We start from the raw sequence: 19919 nt of genomic DNA on the forward strand, positions 1-19919 counted from the left end.
ATGGATGGGTGGGTGGATGGGTGGATGGATGCATAGATGGATGGATGGATGGATGGATGGATGGATGGATGGATGGATGGATGGATGGATGCATAGATGGATGGATGGATGGATGGATGGATGCATAGATGGATGGTTGGATGGATGGATGGATGGATGGATGGATGGATGGATGGATGGATGATGGATGGATGGATGGATGGATGGATGGATGGATGGATGGATGATGGATGGATGGATGGATGGATGGGTGGGTGGATGGGTGGATGGATGCATAGATGGATGGATGGATGGATGGATGGATGGATGGATGGATGGATGGATGGATGGATGCATAGATGGATGGTTGGTTGGATGGATGGATGGATGGATGCATAGATGGATGGATGGATGGATGGATGGATGCATAGATGGATGGTTGGATGGATGGATGGATGGATGGATGGATGGATGGATGGATGGATGATGGATGGATGGATAGATGGATGCATAGATGGATGGATGGTTGGATGGATGGATGGATGGATGGATGCATAGATGGATGGTTGGATGGATGGATGGATGCATAGATGGATGGTTGGATGGATGGATGCATAGATGGATGGTTGGATGGATGGATGGATGCATAGATGGATGGTTGGATGGATGGATGGATGGATGCATGGATGAACCTCATTGGTTCTTGCACAAAGCGAACATGCTTGAGCTTTTGTTTGCAACCACAACTAAAGCGTGTGTTGATCAATGTTTAAATGTAAATCATATAAAGCTAATTTTAACTAAACCGTTTAATTCCTATGGATTAGTTTTACGATCTCTTTGTGAACTTTCTGAAGCGTCAAAGTGGTAGTTGCATTGCTGTCAATGGAGGGACAGAAATCTCTCAGATTTCATTAAAAATATCTTAATTTGTGTTCTCAAGATGAACATAATTTTCATTGTTGGGTGAACTAACTCTTTAAACTAAACTAAAAATGGAAAATAGATAAAGCTATATTAATACATTTAAATATTGATAAATGCTATGGTGTCAGCAACGCTATATTCAGCAGATTAATTAGTGTGCCTCACGTTGCATGTAATCAAAGGGTTTGCGTGGGAATCAGAGTTTGACAGGTCTCTCGTCCCTCTTTAGCCAGCTCAGCGCCTCAAGTCAGTTTAATTGCACTGGCTAATTTCCAGAAGATGAGCCGTACAGATTCACTCTGCTAATGTCTTTCCAATTTCAGATGAGTTCAAACCCAGTTCACGCTGACAATGGCCTTTTCTTCACCCTCAGAAGTCCAATTTCCTCCACGACCCAAAGGGAAATTCAAAGGGTTCTCTTCTATTCTGTGCCTAAATAACCATATTAATGTTTGGCCCGTGTACTTTCTCTCTCAGCTTGTTCCTCCTCAGCATGAAACCCAATCTAAGAGCAGTTCACCGCACAACAGATACTAATGAAACTTATGAAAGCCACATAAAATAACCATAATGTCCAAAATGAGCAGTCAGCAGCTATCTACAAATGACTTTTTTTATGGCTTTACATAATTTCAAAGTTTCTTTGCATATAATAGACCCTTACATGCCTCTTTCTTCCTCTTGCTTTTGCCTCTAAACACAATAAACAGATCTCTCGAAGACAAATTTCTTGGCTCTACTTCAGTGCATTCAAGTGTGAAATACAGTGGCTGAGGCAGCAAAGAGCATCCATTACCAACACTACACACACACACACACACACACACACACACACGCACGCACGCACGCACGCACACACACACGCGCACACACACACACAGCATGGGTAAGTTATTCTAATGTTGTGTTTTCATGTTTTATGGGGACTTTCCATTTACATAATGATTTTTATACCGTGCAATCTGTATCTCTCAATTGATCTTACCATCCAGTAGCTTTACAAACTTTCAACCAGTGTCTTACTCTGAATATTACTCAAAATAATTTCTCAGATGAAACTCACATTCTGTCAATCAGATTTATTGCCTGGTCGCCCATCCTCTTAGCTATGATAAACAGCTTTTTAATGAATGGGGTATTTCCAGAAAGTTTTAAACATGTTATTGTTCAGCCCCTATTCAAAGTACCTCATCTCTACCCCGACCTATCTCTAAACTCCCATTCATTTCAAAGGTTTTGGAAAGAGTTGCACTCTTACAGTGTACTTCATACCTGGATACTTTTAATAATCTAGACACGTTTCAATCTGGGTTTAAAGCGCTGCATAGCACTGAGTCAGCATTGCTGAAGGTTACAAATGACTTTCTGCTGCCATTGATTCTTGGTCTTCTGCTATTCTGATACTTTTAGATTCGAGTGCCGCATTTGACACTATTGATCATGATATTCTTCTGAAACGACTTGAGTGGGTTGTTGGAGTCCAGGGCCTAGCTTTACAGTGGTTCGCCTCATACTTAAAGGGGACTTACTTCTGTGTAAATATCGGGTCATTCACTTCACCATCTGCGGTGTTCCACAGGGGTCTATTCTTGGCCCTCTTTTGTTTTCCCTCTTCATGCTACCTTTAGGCTCAATATTCCAGAAATATAACAAATGCAAATAACTCCCTGCAAGTGAATTAAAATAAAGCAGAAGTGCTTCTACTGGGTCCTGCTGCAACCAACCACTCCATTAAAACACATTTAGGTTTCTTAAGTAACAACCGTGCAAAACATCTTGGAGTCTTTTATCTTCTTCTCCAATTTGGCAAGCATTAAAATGCACTATTTCAGTCTTTCTATTTAAATTTTTAATTCAATTGGTGGTTTCTTTGTTATTAACTGTGACATTTAACATTCGATTTTTAATAATTGTTTCTACACCAATTTTTTGCAGTGTATTATTTATATACTATTATATTAGGCCTACTTGTTATTAATTTGAATTAGCTTATATTTTCAGTTTTCATTGTAGTCTTACTAATTTTGCTATGTGCTACTTTTGATTTAATATCTTCTTTTATATTTAAATTATTTAATTTATTTAGTTTTAGTAATTTTAGTACTTAAACTTTATTTCAGGTTGCCAAGGCAATATATCACATTTTTGCTAAAGTTTTTAATCTAATATTTATATTTTATTATATTATATTTCAGCTTCATTTAAATAAATGAAAACGATTTTGAATAGCTTTAGTTTTAATTAACATTACCAATACTGCTTGACATAAGCAATAAGAGAAATGCTTGCCTAGTAAACGTCCTAATTAATGGAAATCAATTGCAATGTTTGTGAAATACAAAAGCTCCACAGCTGTGTTTGGATTTGAACATCGCAGGTGAGGCTTTGTGTAGGAAGACAGTCATAAGCTGCAATAGACACTGATTCATTCATTCAATAAACACTCCAGAGACTGATGAACACTCCCTTTATCTCTCGCGCATTAATAATAATGTGTCGGATGAGCCGCATAACTGCTTACAGCCGAGATTACAGTCACACCCTGAAACAGAGATCATTTAAACTGAGAAGAGAGAGTTCACACATTCAATATCCAATAGTATACAAATATGCACCAATATAGTCTTAGATTCAGATTTAGGGAACTAATTTCACTTCTGCTGATTTAAAGGCATAGTTCCCCCAAAATAAAAAGTCTGTCATCATTTACTGACCCCCATGTTGTGTCAAACCTGTATGAGTTTCTTTCTTCTGTTGAACACAAAAGAAGATATTTTGAAGAACGTCGCTGGTCCCCACTGACTTCCATGGGAAAAACAAACAAACAATGGAAGTCAATGGGAACCAGAAACTTTTTGGTAACCGATATTCTTCAAAATATATTCTTTTGTGTTCAGCAGAACATAAAAACTCATACAGATTCAAGCAGTCTCAATCTCAGCTCAATATACTGATGAGAAATGATCCTTGAAAGAAACATAATTTTTCTTGCTTATGGGTGGGTTGTAGAAATATCTAACAAGCTGCATTAAACTTCAAATAAGTTCTCACTCGCACATCTTTTCAGCATTCATAAAGCACAAGTAACCATTTTCAGAGACGTTTAGAAACCGAGGAACGGATTATTGATATCGGATCGTTGCAGACTTGCGATGTTCAAAGCATAAATCTCACATCTCTCCTCAGCATCTCTTTCTCTCAAGCGTTTAGTCTCAATCGATAGATACGTGACGTCCTTCCATCCACCTCTTCAATTTGTTTCTCTCTATCTTTGTCCATCTCACAGACAGACAGAAACTTGGGCAAGACAGCAGAGAAGGATCAATGCAGGATCTCACAGCAGCCAAAAGTGTTTGTGTGTGTTAAGGCAAGGTCACAGCGCAGCTGATATCCACACCGCCTCACACACACACATGAGAACCTGTCAAAAAGCAAGCCATCCTCCTGGAAATACGACGCTGGAGAGATGCAGCAGTTGAGATCTTGTTGCACGGATTCCCTGAGGCTTCAAAGAACAGCGTAATCTATCCTAGTATAAAAGACATCATACACTCTAAAAAAAATGTTGGGTCAAAACAACCCAATTTGGGTTATTTTGGCAACCCAACGCTGGGTCAAATAATGGACTAACCCAGCTGGTTGGGTTAAATCTGAGAAAATAACCCAAAAAATGACCCAACAGTCTCAACCCAGCGGTTGGGTTGAAAAAATAACCCAGCATTTTTTAGTGTGACAGACATTCACTTTTAAAACGCTCTCTACTGCTTCTTTGCAGCAGCTCTGGTTCAAATTCAACCGGCAACAATGTTCTTCTGATCATAACTTCCTCTCTTTTCCACAGAATTCGTCACATGATTCTGTTCTTCCTAAATCCACCTTATTTTTTCCATAAGAGCAGCGCGGCCATTGTGAGAGGCTTCCGGTTTCATCGGCTTCCAGTTATTTTTAGCACTACAACAACAAACCAGCTCATTATGTGGCTTGATATTGCAAACTACACTGAAAACCCTAATAAGTTGATTGAACTCAATTGATTTCAGTAAACTCGTTCCCTCAATTTAATTGAGTAAAAAACGTGCATATTTAAGTTTACTTAACTTGGTGCTTATGTAGAATTGACTTAAATTGTTTAGTTCACCAAACTTGACGATTATTTAATGTACTTAAACAATAAAGTTCACTTAACTTAGTGTTAATTTCAAGTGTACTTGAATATTTAAGTAAACTCAACATGAAAATTTAACTGAAATTAGAATTGAATTCTAAATTTTTATTTCTTACTATAGTATTTTAATGATTTGACGTAAATATAAACACACTGGTTCAAACCACAAACAGTTTGACCATTTACTGCACTTTGTTGTGCTAATGAATCAGAAGTCTCGCACATACAAAATAGCTTGGATGCTATCTAAATAAAAAGTACAAAAAGATGTCCCACTGAAAGCACATATTGATTTCTGTCAGGAACACTATCATCAAAGATGACTGACAGTTAGCATACAGTTTGGATTGGCGGTGTGTTTCTGTTCTGGGCCTGTCCATACAGTCTAGCATGGATAAGAGCAGGAGTGCAGTGATAACCCTCCTCAGGGTAAACAGAACAGAACCAACATAAATGCATTGCAGATTCCATTAATTTTCAATAATTTAATGTAACAACATAATTCAAGAAATATGAGTCTGATTGGAAGAGGAATATCAGAAGGCCAAGACCTGACTGGATGACAGGAGGAGCTGGGGATGGAGGAGGGTAACGCTTTAATAAAGCTGCTGATGCTGAATGGACCTTATAATTCCTTGTAATTGATTGTCTCAGTGCATGTAATTATTGTTGATGAGCTCACAGGACAAAATTCACACAAAGGTTGTGATGGCAATTAATCAATCAATACATCAATCAATCAATTTCTATAGACGTGGATCAGCTGATGCGAGCTTGAATTAAGCTAATGTTACACGTGGATCATGTAAATAAGTAAAAGAATAACAAATGATTACTAGTAGTTAGCATACTTATTTACATATAATATTGTATTTTGCAGTATTTCTTTTTTTTAAATATAATACTAAATTGCATTGTTAAATAAAATGCAAGTTATATATGAAATATTTATAAATAAATTGATTGTATAAATACTAGACGGCAAATAAAATTATAGCTAAAAATTACAACTAAAGCTCAATCAGACACGTTACCAACAAAAACACTAAATTAATTTTATAAATAAAATATAAAATTACATATTAACTAAACTACTGGACAATTTGTATTTATAAAATGCTAAAGTAATTGTATTAATAAATTACATTTGACAAACTACTGAATAATTTTATAAAGAAAATGCTAAATTACCTCATAAATAAAATAGTAATTTAATATTATAAATAAAATATCAAATTTATTTTATACATAAAATTCCATATAAATAGATTTAGCTAAAAATTGCAAATAAAACTTGATTAGATATGTTGCCAAAACGACCAGATTAATCAACAGAAGAGAAATTAGCGCTGTAACCAGCTTCCAATCCCATGTGGGCAGTAACACGGGTGATATCACTTGTGCCCTTGAGCTTGACTCCAATCATCCTGAAGTGAGCAATGACACGGCCCTGCTGAACCCTGGGTCATCTTTCAAAGTACAAATCATTCAATCTGGCTTACGCAACTAAACCACATCAGTCAGAATGGACTATGCTACTAACTGCATACTGTACAGTTCCTTATAAAAAGTGTTCAGTGATAATATCTTTTCTAAAGGCGATGTCTTGGCTGGACTGGAATTTCAGAATTGAGATGTGTATCCCACTGTTAAGTGCTTAGACCTTGTATTGAGTTCAGGTAAAAGCCTCTAAGTCTAAAGACTCTCCTCGGTTTTAGTCGCCATCTGAAGCTGAAGGCTGAAGGACAGATTCAGAGTGGAGGTGAACGAGTCCTCCAACACAATCCAGTTACAGAGCGGCAGTACATGACTTCATAAGGTGAAAAAAATCTACATTTGAGATTAAATACTACTTTTAAGATTGACAGTCTAAAAAAAAAAAAAGGTACAAAAGCTGCCTTAAGCGTGCAATGTTTTTGTACCTTTTTTCTGGGAATGTAGCACTGAATCAATGCAGGATAACAAACGCCAAACTCCCACAGTTCACAAACTTTTTCCCAGCAGAGCAAATAATAATTGACCCAGAGCTAAAGAGTTCAGGAGCCAAGAGACAATTCAGGACCCTGGACAGTTCAAGACCCTCCAAGACTCGAGCAGAAGAAGTCAAGCGGACATCTGGTGTCTGTGAACCAGCGGTTAAGCTTGCACATGATGTAAGATCAAACTAAAATGGCAACAGAGACAACCATCAGACATGTCCTAATCAAACAGCGCACTGGTGTAATGATTCATGTCCTTTGCTGCTGCCAGCCCTGCTGCTATTGATTTATTAAAGCAGACCTTTAAGGTTTAGCATGCAAAAAGGCACTAAAGTCTCCTTTGGGAGCAACTGAGATTGCACTTACTAAAATGGTCTATTGTGAGTCTCAGAACAGAGGTCTGGGTTAACAAGTGCCCTAAATTGCCATCTTTATTCATGCTACTAAGGTACTTCAATACCATGACCAAAATTGGGTATTTTCTTGTTTGGCTTGTACAAACCTTTTTTTTTAAAGAAACAAGCAGTCTATTTTAAACTAAAAGTTGACTAATTCCAACATTTAGACAGTATGTGTATTCTATAAACAATTATATTGAAACACGGTACAAAAACATAAGGTACACTTACAAAAAAGTACATTGGAGTACAATGTAAATATTTAATTATCAAAGTACCATGGCATTACCATATTGTGGCACTTTTTTGCAAGGATACCATGAAATGCAAGAAATGCATATCTTTAGAAAAGCATACTATTCAAAACATAAATTAGTAAGTACATATAAACATTAAAAGTCTCGGGAAAATGGCTGCAATGTCTTGTAGGCTAATATTATTAGTTAGCTTTTAAGTAGTTTATTTTTACCAATACACCATATTTTGCCAAATGCAAAACATGTGTATAATGAAGAATGCATAAAAGTCTAATTCATTCATGTAATTCAATTTCATTCGACACATGCATATTAATTCCAGGTGCACAGAGCGTTCAGTGTTCAGCGTTTCGTGCGAAGAACCGCAGCTCTTAAAAGACTGCGCAAGCGTTCACAAATAAATGACAAAACACAAGAACACACGTCTATCCTCTTATATCGATACAGGTCTCATTCCTACAGCTAAATAAGAAACAAAACCATGCGTTAAGACATACCAAGCACAGATGCACGAGAATCCAGCCTCTCTGCGAGCCTCCACTCTAGTAAAACACAATAACGGTGAGCCGTCCGATTCAGTTTAGGGAATCGGTTCGCTCGGCGAATTCGTTACAGCGAGTTCACAGCGTCTGTTCTTTTACGTGATGTCCTTTTTACGTGGTGTTTTCGTGTAGTTAAATAAATGTTACGATATATAGTTTGAATACGTAATTTATATGGTGTTCCTCAGTCTGCCATATAAAGTGATTAACAAACCCATTGCGAAACAGTTCAACTGAATAAAAAAAAGAATCGGTTCGACAGAACGATTCATTCGCGAATCGAACATCACTAAAACACAAAGGTATCGGATGAACAGCCAGTGTTGGGGGATGGTCAGCCAAGAGACCCACGTTACATATTAATGAGCACCATACTAAGATCAACGAATAGGTGACCAATGCAACAATACATATTTTTTTATAGGTAGGTTATATTATATGAATTACTCCACATTCTTGTGAAATACATAACTGACTGTGGTTCAATTAAACTATACCCATTAACCAAAAAGTACCAAAACAACTGGTGCTATTATGCTATTTGGGATGTTTTAACAACAACAAAAAAGTACTGCGGCAGTACCATGGTACAGTTGTGTTAATACCACTGATAGCCAGTATGTACTGGTATTCAGGGTTATATTAAGGTTTATTTTTGCCCCCTATTGGTGACACATTGCTAATGCATTTACTCTGGCTTCATTGTGTTATTGGGGGCAGCGGTGTCATACTGCAGTAAAACTAAATATTTGGTGGCATCATATTATTTAACACAATATTCATGCTTTGCATTTTTGACATGCAATCTTTAAAAAAGTTGCATTCAAGTAGGGCTGTAAACGATTAATCGCGATTCATCGAATCCAAAATAAAAGTTTGTGTTTACATAATATATGTGTGTGTGTTGTGTATAATTATTTTGTGAATATAAATACACACACATGCATGTATATATTTGGGAAATATTTGCATTTATATACGGCATATATATATTTATATGAATTATTTTATATATAAAATAGAACTATTTTATATATAAATAACACACTTTTCTTAAATATATGCATGTGTGTGTATTTATATATACAAAATAATTATACACAATACACACACATACATTGTGTAAATACAAACTTTTATTTTGGATGCGATTAATCGTTTACAGCCCTTTGTACAGTAAATGTGCACTAACTGCTTCTGGCAAATCTGCTCCTGAATGTAATATTAGGTGAAAGTAATGTGCCTGCAAACACAGGGGGTCCGTGTCTGAAAGCAGACGGACGTGTTGCAATGTTAACTTCTCTATTTGTTGGCACAGGTAGAACAACAATCAAAGCTCCTGTAAGGTTCATTCCCAAAAGTCCACAAACCTCTGGCACTGAACACATCACCGCCTCGCAACACACAGATGGAGAACAGGAAAACACTGCTCGCTGCCAGAGAAATGTGCTGAGCGCTGAGATATTAACCAATGCATTTATTGTTAACGCATCAAGATGAGTTTTGTTTTACCAATTGGATCGAGCCATTGCTATTGAAATGTTCCCAAATGTTCCCAGCTGAAACTTCAATAAACTTTTAAAGAGTTTAAATTTAATGTCTCAAAACCATAATTTGATCTCTCTCAGAGCTAGGAATCAGGTTGAGAAAACTTTTAGAAATAGTTAATAATATACCAAATTAATCCATTAAGTGCCATTATTGAGAACGAGGTCAAAGGCCATATGCCATACACACATACTAAAACTACCAGACTCAAGCTTCATTGTTAAATTGCATGCTTACTTCTCATGTGTGAAGGATGTGTGGATGTGGACGCCCTCTACTACAGCGATCTTGAGGTATAAAGAGTAAAGGAAACGAGTAATATCTTTTAGCATTCAACTCTGCAGAACAAATATTGGAGGGCAGAGAAACGACTGTATTGATGTCACAACAGGACAGTGTTTATGGTCAACACCGGCGATGCCTGGTCACTGTTTCACATACAACGGAGAAGGACTGACTGAGGACATCCAATGTAATTATAAATACCATATATATATATATATATATTAGGGGTGTGCAAAGCAGCCGATATTTGTATCTGTATTTGTATTTGTTGAGGGGGGAAAAGTATTTGTATTTGTATTTGTATTCGAGTAAAATTCAAAATAGGCGTAAAAAAAGAAAAAGAAATTCGTTACACTTCTAATTTACGTTATAGTGTAAGTATTCTTTAATTATATACATTCTAATAATGATGGATATGCAATATTGGTTGATATTTTTCCATAAATCCAGCAATGAAACAAGGAACGTCATTGAAAAGAAAATAACGTAACAGTCATTACCTCATCCATGGTTAAAACAACTAATAAAATACCATTGTGAACATTATGAAGCCTACATCTTGCTGTCTGTCTGCAAAAGACTGAGTAACTTAAACGTACCATATAACTCCCACACGTGCATACAATTCGACACAACTAACGTTACACACGCATTTTTAACCGTACGTAAACGTTACTCTGTAAACAGCCTATTGTCTAAATTACCGCGCTAAACAGCTGCGAAAACAGAGCGAACATGAGAGCGCCCGACTCCAGACGTCAATAATGCAGCGTAATGGAATAATCTCCCGATCAAACTCCACTTCCCGAAAGTTATAAACTGCCTCAGAAACCCAGTTAAGGTACAAAAATCTATTCAACAAAAATAGTGATGGAGTTAAGTGTTTTTTCGGTCAGCCGAGCCCTCTCTGTTGCTGTGTGGAGCAGCCTGCGTCCGTCACTCACTCACTCTCTCACTCATCCGGGCGTCGTGCACTGCGGTCTCATAAGGAAACACAGCTTTTTGATATAAAGTTTTTCCTATTCCCGAATACAAATATTTTTTAAAGTATTTGTTCGAAATAAGTATTTGTAAAAAACACGTTATGCCTTTCCGAATACCGTATTCGGGTTCGGCTCCACCCCTAATATATATACAGTGTTGGGTAAGTTAATAAGCTACTCTAAAAAAATAATTAAATACTAATTACATAGCCTATTATACTATATCATTACATATACTAATTACTTTCTAAATCCCAACAACCGCAACCAGTTAAGCAATAAAGGATAGACATGAAACAGCTCTTGTTAAATAAACAACATACAATTAATTGCATAAATTATTAATGAACTGACCAAAGTGGGTATAATATATATATATATCAACATATAAGATATATTGATATATATCTATGTATAAATACACACACATTCATGTATATATTTAAGAAATAATTGCATTTATATACATTTATATAATTTATATTATATATAAATATTTTATATATAAATATAACCAATTTTTCTTAAATATATACATGATTGTGTGTTTTTTTTAGATATCTAAATAGTTATACACAGTACACACACATATATTATGTAAACACAAACTTTTATTTTGGATGCGATTAATCACGATTAATCTTTTGACAGCCCTAATATATATATATATATATATATATCTTTATACACTGCCATACTGTACAACCCCAAATCAAGAAAAATTGGGACATTTTGTCAAATGCAATAAAATCAAGAATCTGTGAATTGTTAATTCTCTTCCAAATAACTGACAAAAGTACAAAGATAAAATATTTCCAGTGTTTTCACTGAACAACTTAATTGTATTTTGTAAATATAAACAATTTTTGTTTATGTAAAAAAAAATTTGACAGGCAAAATAAAAGTGAAAAGCTTTTAAAAGTTAAACTCTTTTGAGAGAGTCCGCAATGAGCAGGGGAGACGGGACAGGTGAGGGGTCGAGATTGCGTGTACAAGGAGCATCTCAGTCTTTGCAAGCAACTTTGTTAACATGAGAAGGAGAATCCGACAACGACGGCCATGTCGGCTGTTGAGCAGCTTTCTTTATCAGGGGAGATTGGGTTATTAAACTGTAATTCAAAGGAAAGGTGATGTGACACAGTGGTAAACATTGCCTTAGTCCCAACTTTTCTGAATCAAAATCAAAATTTTATTATATTTACAAAATGCAATTAAGTTGTTCAGGGGAAACATTGGAAATATCTTCTTCATAGAATTAAAAAATATCTCAAATTGTTGATTTTATTGCATCTTTTTTAAAATGTCCCAATTTATATATAGCCTACTGTAGGCTACCTGTCATACAGTATAGGCACGCGCGCACACACACACACGCGCGCGCGCGCACACACACACACACACACACTGTTTGGTGTATATTTAAAGGAAATGTTATGTGACACTGCAACTTTTTTGAATCAAAATCAAAATCAAAATTTGATTATATTCAAAAAATACAATTAAGTTGTTCAGTGAAAGATTGGAAATATCTTCTTCATAGAATTAGAGAGAATTAAAAAATATCACAAATTCTTGATTTTATTGCATCTTTTCAAAATTTCCCATTTTATATCTTATGTACATTCATTATATAGGCCCACACACACACACACACACACACACAGTTTGGTGTATAGCCTTTATATTTGTATGTTTTCTACGATTTGTCAAGTTTATGCGATCTCCAGTTTTTCGATCGATCAGTGTTTCTTGATTTTATTGCATCTTTTCAAAATCTCCCAATTTATATATTATGTGCATTCATTATATAGGCTAGGCCTACACACACACACACACACACACACTGTTTAGCCTTTATATTCGTCTGTTTTCATACGATTTGTCAAGTTAATGCGATCTCCAGTTTTTCGATCGATCAGTGTTTCTTGATTTTATTGCATCTTTTCAAAATCTCCCAATTTATATATTATGTAGGCTACATACAATATATAGGCCTACACACACACACACACACACACACACACACACACACATGCGGTCTCCAGTCCACTAGCGGGAGCGTCGCGCGTCTCGTGTGACTGAATAAAGCGCGGCGAAACAATACAGGAAGAACAGCTGATGACGTTCTTTCCGGCTCCGGTCTCTCAGCAAGAGTAAAGGTAGGCCGAAACAAGGGCCGAAAATCCGTTCAAAATCTTGATCATCTTATTATTTTATGTGTAGTTTCAAGCGAATTCGCTTTGAATAAACCCCATATAGTGAATATATCTTAGTCTTGAGAAAATATGCGGTGGGGAAATGCTATATTTAAGTCAGGATAATGTCCCTGTCTTGTATGCTACAGCGCGAGAGTGTTTCACGGCTGGTGTGAAGTCAACACAGCAACATGAGATGAGAAAATAACATTGAATAAAATATTTATTGGTGGTGTTCCAGAAAATAAGTAATTTAAATGCCAATACCTTCGTTGAAAACTTGTTAATGTGAATACGTCAATGCGTTTCTCATAAGAGTCGCGCAGAATATTATCTCTGATTTAAATGACCATGTTTTTCTCTTTTAGCCATGGTACTAACATGTACATACTGTCTATGATACTTGAATATGGTAGTGGTTTGATACCATGATATTACTATCACTACGCTGTATCAGCAGTACGTACTTGTGTGTGGCTCTTCGTTGATTTAGTGTTGTCAATTGATGGTAATAGTTTCTGTTTGACATTTATATTATGTAAATGATACTGTTAGATTTACCATTGAATGGTATATATCAGATATAGATAATAACAAAGAATACCATGGTGGTTATGGCGGAACTAGGGTCTCAAATGTTGTCTCTTTGCAGTTGCTCTAAACGTGTTATCATACTGATAAAATATACCTTAATGCAATACAAGTCACATAAAAGCGTCTGCCAAATGCATTAAAATGTAAATATCATAATGGATGAAAACTCATGATTGTGTTTTTCTTTCTGCAGATGTTGATGCCCAAGAAGAACCGCATTGCTATCTATGAGCTCCTCTTTAAAGAGGGCGTCATGGTGGCCAAAAAAGATGTGCATCTCCCAAAACATCCAGAGCTCGCCGACAAGAACGTACCCAACCTTCACGTGATGAAGGCTATGCAGGTGAGTGCATCTGACCATCATTCCTAACCCGATTATGCTTAATGAGCCGACAATGCATGTGATTTTTGCATGGTAACCCTTTTTCTTTATCGGCGTTAGGCCATAAACGGCTTAAGCATAAACTAATCTTTACCGTTAGATTTCTGCCTGTTACACCGATTTCGCTCAGCTTGTAAACTTATTGAATTGTGCATGTATGATATGTGACGGTCCTAACTGGATTTGAGTGCATCCAGACAGAGCGAGCATTTTGCAGTAAGGGAGGAAGAAATATATCGCAAAATCAGACTCTGATCTTATATAAGTGAGTCTGAAAGTAAGTGCTCTGATCAGGTGCATCTGTAACTGCATGAGAGGATGATAAATGAGCCGTGCGATTCCCTTTGACATGTAGCAATATTCTTAACTTCTAGGGCTGTAACGATTTACGATATTAAACCGAAATCGCGACACTCAGATCCACGAACCTGTGTCGCGGTATGAGAAGGCAGATCGCGATCGACACACCCCTTCCCAGACTTATCTTTCTCGTCCAGAATAGATCCTAGGGCTGTGACGGGGTCTTTTACATATTAGGAATGGGAATTTCAAGCAAAAATAATATTTGAAGATCGCTGGGTATCATTTGATTATTATTCAAAAATCGCACCTCTCCCCCACACACACACACACGCGCGCGCGCAAGCACACACGCACATACAAGCAAACACCAGAGCAAGTGAGCAAAGCGCGCAGTGTTTGCTTTTATGTGTGTGTGTGTGGCACCGGCGCGCGCGTGAACTGGAGCTCACCTTATAAACGAATCGAAACTTAGAAAGCTTGAAATACTTTTACTTGATTTAACGTTAATTCAAAACATAAAGAAATGGCGGCTTAGGCTAATTCGTAGGAAGTGTGCATTTCTCTATAGGCGCGTTCACTTTGTGGCAAGCGTTATTCCTGCGCTTGAGATGCGGGTAATGCGGAATAGGCAATATATTATTTGTGGTTTACAGCACAGACAGTAAGCCTCGGTTACCTCAGAAGAATTTTTAACATGCTCGAATCATCTCCACAATGGAGTATAGTTCTAATTGTTTTTCAAAAGTATTTTGTTACAAGAAAACAGAGTTATAGCTTTAGCTATTTATTTATTTATTTGGCTTTTAAAATCCTCCCTCCTCGCAAGAATCGCGGTTTGTATCGAATAGTGGGTCAGAAATCGGGATACGAACCGAATCGTGGGTTTGCTGTATCGTTACAGCCCTATTAACTTCTAATGTTATTTAACATTACAACTGACATAAATGAGTCAGATACGCAAATGATTAAGTCTTGATGTCTCTACCGGTAAATAACCTGATTTATTAATAAAGCCTTGTAAATGCAATTAACTTCTGTTGTTGGTTTATTGGTTTTCATGTAAACCTTGATTTCAATAAGCTGATTTGAGTTATCAGCTTGCATGTAAACATGCTCATTAATAAACCAAACCATGATGACAATGTGAATGTATATTGAAATACCTCTGCCTTCCCAGTCTCTGAAGTCATGTGGGTACGTGAAAGAGCAGTTTGCTTGGCGCCACTTCTACTGGTACCTGACCAATGAGGGCATCCAGTACCTGCGGGACTTCCTCCACCTGCCCCCGGAGATCGTGCCCGCCACCCTCCGCCGCCAGACTCGCCCAGAGACCGCCAGACCCCGTCCCAAGGGTAAGAGTCATCTTCCTCGCCTGAAAAGAGGAACATTCACCTTCATCATGTTCCATAAACTTCTTTGTTTTTCCATGCAATTTTTGTATGCAATCTTTTCCATTCAGTGGCATAACATTTTCAGGACCAAAAAAAGTACCGTATTTTCCGGAGTATAAGTCGCATCAGTCAAAAAATGCGTCATGAAGAGTAAAAAGGCACATATAAGTAACTAGACTATAAGTCGCATTTATTTAGAAATTTATTTCACAAAATCCAAGACCATATTCAACTACACAATAGCACACTGAACAACTACACAAAAACAGAACAACAGGCTGAATAGGTGTCCGGTATGTTAACTTAAAGTAACACTTCACTTTTTTTTGGTAATAGGCTCATTTTCCAGCTCCCCTTAGAGTTAAACAGTTTTACCGTTTTCGAATCCATTCAGCCGATCTTCGGGTCTGGCGGTAGCACTTTTAGCATAGCTTAGCATAGATCATTGAATCTGATTAGACCGTTAGCATCTCTCCCCAAAAAAATGACCAAAGAGTTTTGATATTTTTCCTATTTAAAACGACTCTTCTGTAGTTACATCGTGTACTAAGACCGACAGAAAATGAAAAGTTGTGATTTTTCTAGGCCAATATGACTAGGAACTATTCTCTCATTCCTGCGTAATAATCAAGGAACTGCTGCCGTACCAGCAGCGCAATGATATTACACACTTAGTGCCGGTCACGTTGGAAGTTATCAAGCTGGGGACTATTTTCAGGCGCTCAATTTAAAAACAACAATCATTACTATTAGAAAACTGTTATGACTTGAATATAGTGCATTGACTACTTGATTCGACTTGATTTGAAAGTGGGTTTAAGTTGTCCTAAGACAAGAACAGGTATTGTTCAAAATTTATGTATAACTTTGAAAGGTTTTGATCCACTTCAAATGTGGACTACTGTATTTGTAGCGTGGCCTATAAGTGGTTATGTATAAATACAAAGTGGCAGTCCATTTCAGAGACCTTGACTGAAGTGCTAAATCAAACATGCTGTGTTTTCCAGGTCTTGAGGGAGAGAGACCGGCTCGTCTGGCCCGTGGTGAGGGAGACAGAGATGCTTACAGACGGTCTGCAGCTCCACGTACGTACACAATACACACTGACTGTTGACATCAGCAGATTCTTTAGCTGAGGCCTCGACGTGCAGCATTGTGTTAAACTAAAACCTTTTGTCCTACAGCCGGTGCTGATAAGAAAGCTGAGGCTGGTGCAGGTGCAGCCACAGAATTCCAGTTTGTAAGTACTACCGTTTAAATACTATTTATAATGTGAATTCAGTGCACGACTCAGTTACAGAAGTGCAGGCTTTGATAATCCAACTGGGAATTTGGAAGTCGTGACGCTCACTTTTTGCATGTGCGCTCTTTTGTTTTTTCAGAGAGGTGGTTTTGGCCGTGGCCGAGGAGGACAGCAGCCACAGTGATTTTCCACATTATCTGTACAATAAAGTTTCAAAAGTACTTCTGTGTCAGACTTGTTCATATATTGGTTGCTGGTACTTATGCATTCAATGCAATGTATCTGATGGTTTAAATTTAATGAACCTGTCAATTTTAAATGTGCAAACGTGCTTATGTGTATATACGTGCACGCAGAGTGTGTGTATATACGTGCACGCAGAGTGTGTATATACGTGCACGCAGAGTGTGTATATACGTGCACGCAGAGAGTGTGTATATACGTGCACGCAGAGAGTGTGTATATACACGTGCACGCAGAGAGTGTGTGTATATACGTGCACGCAGAGTGTGTATATACGTGCACGCAGAGAGTGTGTATATACGTGCACGCAGAGTGTGTGTATATACGTGCACGCAGAGAGTGTGTATATACGTGCACGCAGAGAGTGTGTGTATATACGTGCACGCAGAGAGTGTGTGTATATACGTGCACGCAGAGAGTGTGTGTATATACGTGCACGCAGAGAGTGTGTGTATATACGTGCACGCAGAGAGTGTGTGTATATACGTGCACGCAGAGAGTATATACGTGCACGCAGAGAGTGTGTATATACGTGCACGCAGAGAGTGTGTATATACGTGCACGCAGAGAGTGTGTATATACGTGCACGCAGAGAGTGTGTATATACGTGCACGCAGAGAGTGTGTATATACGTGCACGCAGAGAGTGTGTATATACGTGCACGCAGAGAGTGTGTATATACGTGCACGCAGAGAGTGTGTGTATATACGTGCACGCAGAGAGTGTGTGTATATACGTGCACGCAGAGAGTGTGTATATACGTGCACGCAGAGAGTGTGTATATACGTGCACGCAGAGAGTGTGTGTATATACGTGCACGCAGAGTGTGTATATACGTGCACGCAGAGTGTGTGTGTATATACGTGCACGCAGAGTGTGTGTATATACGTGCACGCAGAGTGTGTGTATATACGTGCACGCAGAGTGTGTGTATATACGTGCACGCAGAGTGTGTGTATATACGTGCACGCAGAGTGTGTGTATATACGTGCACGCAGAGAGTGTGTATATACGTGCACGCAGAGAGTGTGTATATACGTGCACGCAGAGAGTGTGTGTATATATGTGCACGCAGAGTGTGTGTATATACGTGCACGCAGAGTGTGTGTATATACGTGCACGCAGAGTGTGTGTATATACGTGCACGCAGAGTGTGTGTGTATATACGTGCACGCAGAGTGTGTGTGTATATACGTTCTGATTGTTATATATTATGCATCATGTATATCTATGTGCAGAGTTGTACACATATTTGTGTATGTATTCTGATCATTTTACAGTAGTCAACATTTGAAGTGGATCAAAACCTTTCATCAAAGTATACATGAATTTTGAACAACACCTGTTCTTGTCTTAGGACAACTTTGAACTTTTTTGACCCACTTCAATACTGTATATTCTGCATCACATGTAATATTGCCACTAAACCTTGACCTTTCACAACTTTCAATATGTTATATAAATCAGGAATATGCGGCATGCTAAATCATTACAAATTTGACTTTTGAGGGGACAAACTCACTAAAACATTGAGGTGAAATACTGGTGTTTATTAGTTGGCACATTTATATTACATTCTCATACTGGTTGATTTCACAATCCCAAAATGAAAAAGCAAAATATTCCAGTGAAGGGTACAGCTGTGGAACTAAAAACGTCTCTTTTTGGAGTGTGTGGAGATTTCAGTCATAATTACAACATCCCATTTAGACCAATCACTTCACGTATACCAGGGCGAACTCTTTATTTGCGTGGCCAAATAAAATGCAATCTACCGACGTTTACATTCAGAGTCACGAGCAGGGCAAATGTAAGGTGCTTTCCGTGAGACTTTCGTCAAGGATATGGGTATTTCAGATGGTCGGTTTTATACTTGAAACGCAGCAGTTAAGATCTCACATCCTTGTTTTGTAGTATGAGAGAAGGTCAGTGTTGTTGGCTACATAAAGGTGGTTTGAACCATGTCCATGTCGCCACGTCCACTTAATAGTTGTTCTTTTATATGCAGTTGTGCCAGTATGACAGTCACAATAGTATGGCCGTCATCACATGTATCAATCAAAAAACAGTCCAGATTAAGTATTACATGCTACACTAAAAGTGAAAGAGAAAGACTTGACATCAGCTGTCAAAAATCAATGACATTAGTGTTGATGGATATTAATCAATCAAAGGCATGTAAACGTAAATCACCGAGAAAAAGGTGTTCATTCACTTGTTAAATCTTGGGTTCATCACTCACTTTGCAGTCGGACTAACAATACAAAGATGAAATCTTGAATCAGAAATGTACTTTAAAAATGAACTTGCATCATAAATGCACTTAAAACTCCTAAAGGAGCAAAACGATGCAGTTCAGTCTTGAGGAAATAAAAATCCCAACCTAACTTGTACCATATCTATACATCGCAATGACAAGCACTCGAGAATTTGACGTTTCGCCTTTTAAGATCTGTACAAGAGCAATAAAAAGACATCTTTCTAACTACAGTGGCTCAAGATTCA

The 19919-nt window shown here is 37.6% G+C and overlaps 2 protein-coding genes across 2 annotated transcripts in view; one reads left to right on the forward strand and one right to left on the reverse strand.

Moving 5' to 3' along the window:
* Window positions 1-8431, reverse strand: part of pacsin1b (protein kinase C and casein kinase substrate in neurons 1b) — a 28512-nt gene extending 20081 nt beyond the window's left edge. Inside the window, exon 1 of the mRNA XM_079627196.1 lies at window positions 8203-8431. The gene's annotated coding sequence lies outside the window, so the exon portion shown is untranslated. The remainder of the gene's footprint in view (window positions 1-8202) is intronic.
* Window positions 8432-12407: 3976 nt separating this feature from the next.
* Window positions 12408-17392, forward strand: rps10 (ribosomal protein S10). Its single transcript, XM_079627206.1, has 6 exons — window positions 12408-13222; window positions 14046-14195; window positions 15715-15889; window positions 16936-17013; window positions 17113-17168; window positions 17311-17392. The coding sequence occupies exons 2-6, from the start codon at window positions 14046-14048 to the stop codon at window positions 17353-17355; spliced, it is 504 nt and encodes a 167-aa protein (XP_079483332.1). The 5' UTR covers window positions 12408-13222; the 3' UTR covers window positions 17356-17392.
* Window positions 17393-19919: the final 2527 nt, after the last annotated feature.

Source organism: Phoxinus phoxinus (genome assembly GCF_949152265.1).
Source record: "Phoxinus phoxinus genome assembly, chromosome: 11".
NCBI classification, from domain to species: Eukaryota; Metazoa; Chordata; class Actinopteri; order Cypriniformes; family Leuciscidae; genus Phoxinus; species Phoxinus phoxinus.

What these genes read in the sequence shown, in the direction of transcription:
- rps10 (XM_079627206.1), top strand. Translation starts at nt 14,046, where the DNA reads ATGTTGATGCCCAAGAAGAACCGCATTGCTATCTATGAGCTCCTCTTT. An exon ending in CGCCAGACCCCGTCCCAAGG is followed by an intron (nt 15,890 to 16,935) that starts GTAAGAGTCATC and finishes TGTGTTTTCCAG; the next exon opens with GTCTTGAGGGAGAGAGACCG. An exon ending in CAGCCACAGAATTCCAGTTT is followed by an intron (nt 17,169 to 17,310) that starts GTAAGTACTACC and finishes TTGTTTTTTCAG; the next exon opens with AGAGGTGGTTTTGGCCGTGG.